Here is a 12,156-nt window from a genome sequence, read left to right as displayed (position 1 = left end):
GCCAGGCTGGCGCTGCCTGTGTGCTCAACACGCTTGTGGATCTGTTGGTAGTGGCAGCACAGCCCTGAAAAGGGCTGGAGTCACACACCAGCACGCGGAGCAGGGGGAGGCCAGAGCTCCAAGTTCAGAGATTTTCATCCTTATAGGTCTCAAAATTGGGCTCTCTGGGCTGTGGCTCTGTTTAATGGCGCCTTAGTGGCTCAAGCAAAAGAAAACCAAATGAAGAGGGAGGTGTGTCTTTTGGAAGGTTACACAAAACGCAAACCTAAGGGCTAAGCACCAGGGAAACGGCAGGGGACAAATCAGTGCAGACGAGATAATCTGCAATTATCTGACGATGCTGTGGCCGTCAGACCCAACCAAGGTCCTCAGAAAGGAGAGACAGTTCATTTTCCCAGCGGTGTTAACTGCCAGTAGGGGCGGGCAGGAACTCCTAAAAGCTGTAGAAGGGGGCAGGCAGTAAATGGCCCAGACACCAAGCAGGTGAGGTCGCTACCATCTAGCTGGGGGAGCCCAGGTTCACACAGTGCAGGGGCACATCCAGATTTTGTGCGGTCTGAGGCTTATACTACTGGATGGCCTTCTTTCAAGAATACGTGAATAGAAATACAGAATTGCCAGGGCCACTCACTCCTAGGACCCTTTTAGAGGCCAGAGTGGGGGCGGGGCACACACTGGTGCTTAAACTTCATTACCTGAGGCCCCTCTGGCACCCCCTAGGGAACGGCTGTATTTCACTTTCAGGGAAGGCTCAAGGGGCTTGCCCCCACGTCTCCTTTTGACTCATCATGGACATTAGGAAGTAAGTCCTGCACAGCTGATCTGGAATACCACGGCTGAGGCAGTAGATACCTAGGAGTTAGATGGGACAGGAAAAGGAAGTTCTGGGCCAGAATAATAACAAGGGTACCTTCCCTCAAAGATTTTTAAATGTCTCTGTCACTGAATGGTCCCAGGATGGTTTTAAAGCAAGTTTTATTAATCTCATTTGCCAAACAGGAATCTGAAGTATAGCTTGCCAAAAGCACCTAAGTGGTGTGGAGCGGTCACTAGAACCTGGGGCTCATCTCTGTGGACTCAGTGCTCCTAACTAAGGGTGTTCGGTGGCTAGGATTCTAAGATCCTGTGACACGTCCTGATGTAAACCTCTACCCCAGGAAAGGCTTTTTATACTACCCCAAGTCCAGGTTTCTCATTCATCCCTGAAATTCCAGTTGGCTTACTTAGCACCTAGAGTTGTTTACAAAAAAGGCCACACTGCTCTTAGCACTCAAACTGCAGATTACTAAACAGATTTAAAACTAAACAGATGCTATGGCTCAGTACAAAGCTTGCCACATTTCAGCAAGAAAGGGGAACGATGGCCGTATATGCCATTACTTACCTCAAAGCAAGTTGCAAGAGAATTAGTTAATTGCCATGCTTTGAAATCTCTGGATGAAAGGTGCTTTGGAAGCACAAAGCATTATCATTTTTCTCATAGGGACTGTCCCTTGAATACCCACAGTATTATTTTACAGAAGACAAATTAACTGAAGGCTTTTCTTTTATTACATCTAAAGAGCTCTACATAAACAGGTAACATTCAATAGGTAAACAATTTTTTTCCAATGCATGTAATAAATATTTCCACTTGGTACTTTTATACAAACTGACATTGGTCTACTATACATTTTTAAAAGCCATTTTACTGGTTTGGCATGCGGTATGGAAATTCTAGGAGAGAAAGTTTTAAGGCAATGAATCACAGATTTAAGTTCATGGAATTTATGGTAACTTTTGTATCTGTTTATATACATTTCCCCTTTGTTAATTAGACAATTAAGAGCAGCACACTCTGGGACCACCAGCTAGTCTCCCTCCCTCTTTCTGAAACCTAAGCTTTGTGTTGTTGCGCTTTTTTTAATTAAAAAACAATTCAACACGTATTGATAAAACAAAATTCTTACTAAAATAATCTTAAATGTGCTTTACAGTCCTGAAGATCTTGAAGTGTCTTACGTATTTAAACTTGGAATTGTTTAAAAATGTTCTTTCCACAATTAGTTCATTTAAAATTGGTATATATTTTCATTCAGTTTCAGACATTTGACTCTAAGGAAAATCTGCCAAGAAATCACATTTATCAGAAGCTTAAGTGCAATCTTTCTTAAGTCAGTAATGATACAGAAATGTGAAAATATCTAAATTAACAGAAGAAAAGTTTTAATGCTCAAAATAAATTAGTCAACCAAGTGTGATATGGTTAAGGTTCAGATTGTTTTAAAAAGATGTGTCCAATAATGCCCACAAAAATAATTAAAAGCCACTTCAACCCTGCTAAGTCAAACAGCTATTTTATCAAAGATGTGTGCGTATATACACACACCCACACAGAGAGTCCTACAGAAATACAATCATATGCACACCCTATTATGAAAGACCAAGGCAAGGGGATGGTGGCAGCTTGCCAAAAGACTGAGAATCGCTATTTGTCCACAGACAGCAAGCATGTCAGTGTTGGTGTGGGTGGGGGAGTGAGGGTAGGCTAAGGAAAAAACAGATGAAATGACTATGCACTTCTTTTAACTTAGAACAGTGCAGTGCAGGACTCTACCAGTAACTAGTACAGATCATGACAGTCTGACTGACTGGTATCGACCGTAAGACGAACAGAGTGATCGCTACCACCCATGCAACACTTTGGAAAGTCAACAACTTTCCAAAGAAACAAGCTCCTTAGAGTGGAATGAGCATCAAAAGACAATCGAATGGTTCGTTTCTCCTGTGGAGACATGACCAAAGCCACTAGACAGACATTTCTTTCTCCCTACTACCTGTTTTCCCTTAGGTTGGTATAATGCAGGACACTGAGGGAAACTCACCATCCCCAAAACTGGGCTGAAGAAAGGAGAGGGATGGGTTTTCAACTGGATCATTCAGAGTTTGGAATTCAGCATCATACACAGTTATTGATCAGAATTTTGAGACCACTAACGACGACAGAAAAACAAAAAAAGAGAATACAGAAAACTATTCATTTTAGGTAGCTGAATTAATAGAAATGTTTCCTATTACAGTGTGAAATAAGAAGCAACACCCCACAACTGGAGTGATTTCTATCCCAATCTGAATTTAGACACAAATTACGGTACCATTAAATATTAGCCTAAGTTAATATAGCTATGAGAGTTCTTAAAAGAGTTTACTCACCATAATAGCAGATTCATTAAAAAGCTTAACTAATTCCTGTTTTCACTGACAATGAATCTTTTTTGTTTTTATTGCAAATTGTTTAGTGACTATAACTCAGCCATGTATGTGTGGAATACACATGCGTTGGGGAAGACTATATAACTCACGTGTCACTCACACTTGTCTATAAATACATATATACACACACACATATACATATCAACACCAACTTGTTTTTCAAAATTCAAGTCAACAATTTAGTGGCAGAGAGATGCTGTAAAAAACATATTATTTTTAGATGCCACACAGTCATGTGAACCGTTAATTTTATCATACAACTGAAGATACAGCCATCTTGAATTCTACCTGGAAAAAGTAGGTCACTTGTTACCACTGCAAGGTTGAAGCAACACTTTTATACACAAAGGTGGTCCTTCCTCAACTCTGAGAACAACTCTGAGAACCTGAACAGTTGTGACAGAAAAATCCAGGCTGGGAAACTGGCAATTGTTATGCCCCTTCCTTCTTTCTATCTTTTCTGTTAAGCCGCCTAAGCCTCTCCATCAGCTAGAAGATACTTTCCACACCCTCAGGTGCTCCCTGAAGAACGTGACACCTTCTCTAAAGAGGATTTTGGAACACAAGTAGAACCACCTTCCTTCCCTCCAGCCCACATTCATCTCCTGAAAAACAGTTCTCACTATATTTACATGTTCCATTATGAATAAATAGATGAGATTGATCCATGAATTGTAGGGGAAAAAAAAAAAATTTCACTTTCCTATGTCATGCTTCTCTTTAAAAGGTGAAGAAAAAATAAAACAAACAAGATAGCTAGGCTAAGAAAAGAAGTACACTCAGATCCAGAGAGTAAAAATGACCAAGGATCAAGCCTATTTTGCATTTCAACTGTTTATCAGATAGTGGATTTCTAGACTGACATGTGTGCTACACTGTATTTTCCGAAGAGAATTTACTTTTAGGATAATTGACTTTCTTTCTTTTTCAAGGTGATGTAACCTTACCTCTGTCAGCTGCACAAGACACCCAACACGGCTTTCGAAGCTATTTTTACTTCCTACTTTGGCATGAAGATCTCACATGAAAACTTGTTACCCTGTGGCCAAAAAGGCAGGTGTTCACAGACTTGGTTTAAATACATAATACTGGCAATCCAAATTTAGAAGAAAGAACTAGACTAAAGTGTATTATTCACAGGTCTGCCAAGCCTACTCCTTATCCAGACAGCTTTACTCCAAATCTCTAAAACATATTCTCAGGGGGTATCTAGCAAATAAGAGAGAATATGTGATGGAGAACATGCAATTGGGATATCAATAAAGATGCTCATATGTGAGTTCAAGACCTTCAAAGCACTTTGAAAGAAGCAGGCAACTGATTTATCAACTGAATGCAAACTTGGGAGGAGAAGGAACAGTAACAACGGAAAAATATACACAGACACACACACTGAACACACACCCCCACGAGCTAGGTCCTGAAAATACACAGGGAATGCAGTGGGACAGATGAGATTTATAACTTAAGGCTGGATATAATATGCACACACACAAAGAGAATCCAAGTCTGTCCTTTTTAGAAAATGGAAATGAAAACTATCCCCCCCAGGCCCCTCCCCACAACAAAGAAAAGCCCACAATTTAAAACTTCATACATGCAATTCCTTTTCTGTTATTGCAAATAAAATAATGCCATTGAAGTAAAATAAAACCAAAACCATAGGACAAATGATGAAAAAAAAAAAATCTTCAGAATCCAGAAAAAAAATGAACTGAAGGTGGTTTGTGGGTACTGGTTTTTTTTTTTTTTTTTTCTTTTCTTTTCTTTCCTTTTTTTTTTTGTTTTTTGTTTTTTACAAGTGTTTTATCAGACAGGCAGTCTTAGATTTATATACAAAAGTAAAACTGAAAATATAGTTTTGTTCTCTGTACATTTCTTTTAATTTTTTCCCTAAAAAAAAGGAAAAAAACACGCTTGTGTACTTTTCTAAACAGAATAAGGTAAAACATAGCACAAAGTTCTCTTCTTTCTGCCAAGTTCATTTAATCTGGGGTGGGGGTGGGAGCAGCAGGGGCAAGGGAATCAGTCCAATGAAATAATGTCTGGTATGATGCCAAAGATGGAGGCCGTGTCCGAGCCGCTCCTGTTGGCGACGCCGTGGCCATGGCCGTCCCGCAGGCTGTTGGAGGACACGAGGCTGCTGTTACTGCCGCTACTGCTGCCGTTGGTGGCCGGCAGAGAAGTGCTGCCTCCTGCGCTTAACTGATCGAGAAACATCTGCGAGGAGGTATACGGGAAAAACCGAGACGAGTGTAAGAGGTCTTGATCGTCTGACACTGCTGCGGCGGCGGCAGCCAGGAGGGAGGTGTTATAATGCTGGCGGAGGGGGGGACGGGGAACAGAAGACACAAAACCCATCAGTTCTAATTCATAAACCTTCTTCTCAGCAGAACAGAGTCCTCGATGTAATATTACTGCATAGCTGCTACGTCTGAGATACCGAATAAAACATTTCGCAAAATCAGATGGCCTTAGGTAATGATCACAACCTTGATCTTGAGAGACATTTTTGTACTTTAAACTGGGGGGGAATACCAAAATAAAATTGGTACTGTTTTTTTTTGTTTTAATTTGTAATGCAAACAATTCTCAAAATTCTATTTCCAAAGAGGCGTATGCTCAGAAGCAGCAGGAAAGAAGACAGTCCACCCTCTTTCTCTTATGGAGATATTTGGCCAAGAATCTGTCAATTGATTTACTGCCCTGTTTCTTCATAAAAAAGTACTGGAAACCAACAAATAGATACTGTTCCTACTATATACTCAGACACAGTAGAAACAAGGGGATTTTCATATAAATTCTTAAAACCTTAACAATAATGAGTAGGGTGACTCTGAATTTCCTAAGAAATTTATCTTCTCTCTCAGCTACATTATACTTATAAATATTTTAATGTGCAATTAAAACAACAGCATTTTTTTTCATATAACATACCTGATTGTCTCCTGATAAGAAAGGAAAGAAATCTAATCCTGTGAGAAAAAAAATTATTTTAGTTTTGAAAAACAAAAGAAAAAACCCTCCCTAACGCCCCCAATACTCCAGAAACAAATAAAATGCTAATTCTAAATTCATTTAGAATTTAAACAACAGTGGAGCTGAATGTTGTACGTCTCTCCCATCTCTAGATTACCAAGGCTGAAGTCCAAGCCATGATTTGCCCTCCTTGTAACTCCGTTTGTGGGATCTGGGCCACTGCTGCCCTGTTGGATCCAACACTGATCCCTTAAACTGACAGAGCACTTTTCACTAAATGTTCTCATCAACTCCTCTTAAGTAACATTTCAAACTACTCTAATTTACTCCTCACAAGCACCTATGAGGTAGGTCATTATTTCTGGCTGCATTTTGTGGGTGAGAAAAGTTTTATGTAGAAGGAAGTTAAGCAAGCTGGAGCACAGATTTTTTTTCTTTCTCAAATTTGCCTGCTCGCCACTATCTGTACCAGATTCTAACTCAGAGACCCTCCAGTGGCAAGAGGAGAGCGGGGGAAGAGATCTGAAGGGTGTCTGGTTGCTGGGGTGGTGCATCACAGAAGGACCAGCTCTGATTCCTGGCTGCCGGGGAGTCAATGCAAGCTGCCCCTTCTAATTCCCACTCTTGTATCACTCAATGTGTAATGTAATGAAGAACAAGAAAACCCATGTGAATAAAATGCCTTATTATGAGGTCTCAACTTGGCGGAAAGGACAACAAGCAGATGTAGTGAAAAATATGACAACAACACAAACACTCTGGGAATCCATCCACTATCTACACTAGAACAGATTATAACATGAGGACCTGCAAAATGGATAGCACTGTGGTTCATGATAGTGAGACTGGGCAGTAGCCTAAGTGAGAAACAGGGCTGCACTTAACCACATGATGTGGGTATCTAAATTTATTAAGATGAAGTAAAATGAAAAACTCAGTTCTTCAATCACACTAGCCATGTTTCAAATGCTCAGTAACCTTATGTGGCTAATGGCCACTGTAAATTACAACATTGCCCTCACTGCAGAAGGTTCTATTGGACTGAGCTCAAATAGGGTTTTCCTAACAATCACTAAGAATCTACTCAACTATCTCAGCTTCCAAGAATCTTTGCACCGGATTCTTGGCCCCGGCTTTTTCTGTAGGGGAGGGGTGGAGGAAAACTTCCATTTTAATTTTTTTTTTAATTTTCTACAATGAGCATATATAGCTTTTTTGGAATAAAAATGTCCCTAGATATACAAATTATTAAATTACAAAGATATAGGAGAAAAACCAATAATTTTTTGATAATGTAAATGATTATTATCAACTCAAAATACATTGTGCAGTGAGTACACTGACATTTCAAACTACTTTTAAAAGGAAGAATCAGGTTCACTGGAACAAAAATTAAAACTTTCCAACGTCTCAATTCAGCACTATTTTAAAGATAATACAACACAGTTACCCACGTTGCCTGTTGCATTATAACTGGATTCAGGGAACAAAGAATAATTTTCATAAATATTAAAATTCAAAGCAACATACTGAAAGTCACCCCAAAACAACTTGCAGACTATTTTGAGGCTCACAAAACCTAAAGATCATCACACGACATTCACCACTGGTAGTAAAACACTGGCTACTGATGAAGGTCCAAGCAAAAAACTGGATCTCTATCTATTTATGACCACAGTATATATTTCTCCCAGTTCCCTAGGCCCAAGCCCCCATTTTATCAATCTTTCCATTCTTCCTTAGACTCACCCGGAGGAAGACTATGTAGATGAAAGGTATTTATAATGCTATGTGACAACAGAGAAGGACCGGTGACTCACCTTGTAGGTCATAAGGCATGGGTGTCATGTGGAAAGGGTGCCTGTAGTCTTGGATGAGGGAAGTATTAATGTAGCTTGTGTCTACAGCAGGGAGGCTTGGGGTGCGGGACACCGGAGACGCTTGATGTGGAAGACTTAATATGCTAGAAGAAGGAAAAGGTTCGCTTAATTTTCATGAGTTAGCTGAACTTCTAGGTTCAACAAAGGGACTGTATCTCACAAAATGAGTCCTAGCTTTTGTGCTGGAAATAAAAAGACAAGCAAAGCAATATATAATTTAGACTATCACTAGGAAATAATCTGCATATACAGTAGCACTTTGCAGGGGCTATGAGAAATGGATGGGTGCAACGGTATATCCAACATTCATAAATCGCATGCTGTCTCATCTACACTTTTAGAATGCACGGCTGAGCCACTTCAGTGAGAGATGAGCGAAAGATATCTATAGCAGCTGAGATTCTGAAACCTTTTAAAAATAAGCACTGAGTGTTGTCTAGTAAAAAGTATAGGTACGTCCTCGCAAAGAAAACACATACAGACGAGCCTGGGGGACGGTAGCAATCTGAGCAGTAGAGTTAACAGCTGGCCCCCAGACTTGTGAGCTTTATGGAACAGAGACAAGGAACTGTTTATCCTGGTATTCCTAATGCCCCGCACACTCATCAGCACACTGTTTGCACACAAGGCCTGCTGAATGCACGAAGGCAGTGAGACAAGAAGAGATGCTCCAAAATGAACAGGTGGTGGAAAGGTTTTAAAGGGAGTACAGAACTGTTGCGGGGCGGGGGGCGGGGGGGACACAACAAAAAAAGGGATTCTGGAAGAACAGCATGAAATGTTTAAGTAACGGAGAAGTTAAATCTTTTTTTCTTTTTAAAAAAGATTTATTTATTTATTCCAGAGAGAGAGAGTGCATGAGCGAATGAGCATGGGGGAGGGGCAGAGGGAGAGAGAATCCCAAGCAGACTCCATGCTGACTGTGGAGCCCGATGGAGGCTCGATCTCATGATTCCAACGTCATGACCTAAGCTAAACCAAGAGTCGGATGCTTAACTGACTGTGCTACTCAGGCGTCCCTAAATTTTTTTTTTTAACAAAAAAATTAAGTAAAAAGCAAAAAGGTGTGAGAAAGAGATGAAAAAGAAAAGGAAGAATTGAGTGCAAACATAAGGGTCATGTCCTATCCCAACCATAAAGAGGCTAACAGGCATGTAAGTTTTGGAAAATAAAGAGAAAAGAAGGTATAAAGAGGCTGTTTTTTGCTTGTAAAACTTCATATAAAGTACTTGGGTGTGGAGATGCAATTTCAATGGTGCAATGCAAGATCAGAATATTTCAAAAGAGGCCAAGGCTGGATTTCTAGGAATAGAGTTCTACTTATGATCATCTACCACAGTTTCATGAATGGAATATGAAGCATAAAATATACTCTCATCTGCCTCATAAAAATGTTTTGTCTAATGGAAACTTAATTAATTAAACCTCTTACATCCATAAAAAGTACCATTTTCCATTAGCTGTCTCCTCTGACAATGCCTAAGGGATTACAAGAGAGAAGAAAGCAGATGAAATGCTAGCCTTTGAAAACATCTTGGTATACCAAACAGGAAAGGAAACTTCTGGATGAATGCTAAACACTTGGCAGCTGAAGATAGCAAAATGCTTTACATTTACTAATGTTTGTCTCTAATTCCCGGCTGGCAACTTCCCTTTCAATTTTGTGATAATATTCTGAAAATGCATTTCCACCTTTACACTGCACAATAACAAATACAATATGCTTAGGGTTCAGGTTTTTATTTATTGGATAGTCATTATTGTAAAATGGCCACTAGTGTTGAATATGGCGTTATTCTTCTAAAAATGCCATAAACTTTCAGGCTGCTTGTTTTTATCCAAAAACAGAGAAAGGTCTGACATTTGTAAATACTGTATCTGGGTTTACTTGGTCACTGGGAATCTCAGGAAGTAGTTAATGCATCTAATGTCGTTTTCTAAACATAAAAAACACAACTATTTTTGGAAAAACAGCAAATATCCAAAGAATTGAAATATTAGATTTTTAAACACTCAAAAGTTTCTCTTAAGGAAAAATGTATAGTCAAGAGAGCAAAATTACCGCACAGTTCACATATATATATGTGACTACTATAAATATTCTAAAGAGTAGAACTAACTTACACATAATGGTGCTTTTATTCCACAAAGTATTTACACACCCAGAGATTTATGAAATATCTTTTAATGTTGCAATTATGGTATTTAAAGAAATAATGTGATAATGTGTATTTGGTCATAATATGGTTTGATATATAAAATATCTCAGAATCAAGATTATATCGGTATCTGTTTTAACTACACCAACTTTTGGCCATTTGACTTTTCTTTTTCTCCCACTCAGATTTATAAAATAAGTTGGTGTAGTAACAAGGTCAGGCTTGTTGGGCAGCAGACATCAAGGCAGGCTTTCATCAGAGGTAAATCTTCATAAAGTAGGATTTAAAGTAGAAATTAGTGTTTAGATAATTCATTCTTTTTTAGAATAATACTGCTATTAATGTCTTTATTGCTGTCTGATGTTTGCTAAGCTACTCGAGAGTGAAAATACCAACCCATGTAACAGGTCTGATTGTATTATGAAGATTCCTGAAACAGTCAAAGTTTTTAACAAGTGAGATACATTTGTCACTATTATGCTTTTACTGTTGCACCTTTCCAGTAATTACAAATATTCTCAAACAGAAGATCTTTTATCTCATCAGTCTCAAACCTGAAAATTATTTCACTCCAAGCATGGAAATGCTCGCTCTTGGTCTGGTGTTAACTTTCCCTCTTGAACCTTGAAATCTTGCAACAATGCCTTCTGTGGACCTTCCTTCTCTCACTTAACATTCTTTCTTCAGGCAGGAGATTTTTTGAATAGCTCCTATTCAGTTCCAAAGCACTACATCATTCTCCTGATACACACCTAAAAAGGGGCACACCTATTTCTAGATTTACCTTTAGTGTGCTACAACTGTGCCTCAGCAAAACATGAAGCTTTTTGTTGAGAATCCCCGATAGGTCTCATGAGGCTGAGTCTATTTAAGAGTACAGCTACAGGGCGCCTGGGTGGCTCAGTCGGTTAAGCGACTGCCTTCGGCTCAGGTCATGATCCTGGAGTCCCGGGATCGAGTCCCGCATCGGGCTCCCTGCTCAGCTGGGAGTCTGCTTCTCCCTCTGACCCTCCTCCCTCTCATGCTCTCTGTCTCTCATTCTCTCTCTCAAATAAATAAATAAAATCTTAAAAAAAAAAAAAAAAAGAGTACAGCTACAGCTGGCTACTTGTTTTACCATCCTCCACAAAATGTTAAACCTTTAAGGTCAGGACTGTACTTGCTCATTTTATTATCATCCATGTTAGGCACAGGGTGTTTTACCTAAAGCAGATAACAGTGTTTGCTAAACTGAACTGAAGCATAACCAAGGTACATTATTACTGATAGGAGACTAATGGGAAATATGGGAAATGAGCTAGCAAAACAGAAGGCATTGTGCCCTGCAACTTCAGGCTCCGACTTCTTTCACTGCCAACCTCACACACACCGAAGCAGGTTTGTTTTTTTTTTAAGATTTTATTTATTTATTTGTCAGAGAGAGAGAGAGAGCACAAGCAGGGGGAGTGGCAGGCAGAGGGAGAGGGAGAAGTGGGACTCGATCCCAGGACCCTGAGATCATGACCGGAGCCAAAGGCAGTCGCTTAACCGACTGAGCCACCCAGGTGCCCTCCGAGGCAGGTTTAAAGCATTCCTCTGGTCTACCTCTGTTTTCTACTTGAAAGACTCAACTCAGGATTAATCTTACAGCATACATTTCCAGTTTGAGTAAATGTTTTAGATCCTACGAGCAGCATTAAGATCACCTAAGAACTGATCAGAGATACGAATTTTCTCAGTCCCTACTCCTGAGTCAGACATGGGGGAATAGGGGAGCAATGTGTGTTTTAATGAGCCCTCTGGGTGATTCTGCTGTACACCAAAGTTTAAGAATCACTGTACTAGAGTATCTTTTGGTATGATAAATACTGTACCCAAGGGACTCCTTTAATGCATTATCCCAGCCC

The 12,156-nt window shown here is 39.7% G+C and overlaps 1 protein-coding gene across 3 annotated transcripts in view; it reads right to left on the bottom strand.

Moving 5' to 3' along the window:
* Positions 1–5,043: 5,043 nt before the first annotated feature.
* Positions 5,044–12,156, bottom strand: part of PIAS1 (protein inhibitor of activated STAT 1) — a 119,058-nt gene continuing 111,945 nt past the window's right edge. For 2 of the 3 annotated variants that reach the window (XM_034993901.1, XM_034993900.1), the window contains exons 12-14: positions 8,052–8,194; positions 6,190–6,227; positions 5,112–5,571 (exon numbers count right to left, since the gene is read on the bottom strand). In XM_034993901.1, coding sequence (XP_034849792.1) covers positions 5,278–5,571; positions 6,190–6,227; positions 8,052–8,194 — 475 coding nt within the window. In that variant the 3' untranslated portion in view covers positions 5,112–5,277. Of the gene's footprint in view, positions 5,572–6,189; positions 6,228–8,051; positions 8,195–12,156 lie in introns of all 3 variants that reach the window. The other variant, XM_034993899.1, reaches the window with a different exon arrangement.

Source organism: Mirounga leonina, unplaced genomic scaffold (assembly GCF_011800145.1).
Source record: "Mirounga leonina isolate KUSES-001 unplaced genomic scaffold, KU_Mleo_1.0 Mir_91, whole genome shotgun sequence".
Classification (NCBI taxonomy): Eukaryota; Metazoa; Chordata; class Mammalia; order Carnivora; family Phocidae; genus Mirounga; species Mirounga leonina.
This window is presented reverse-complemented; position numbering and strand designations above follow the sequence as displayed.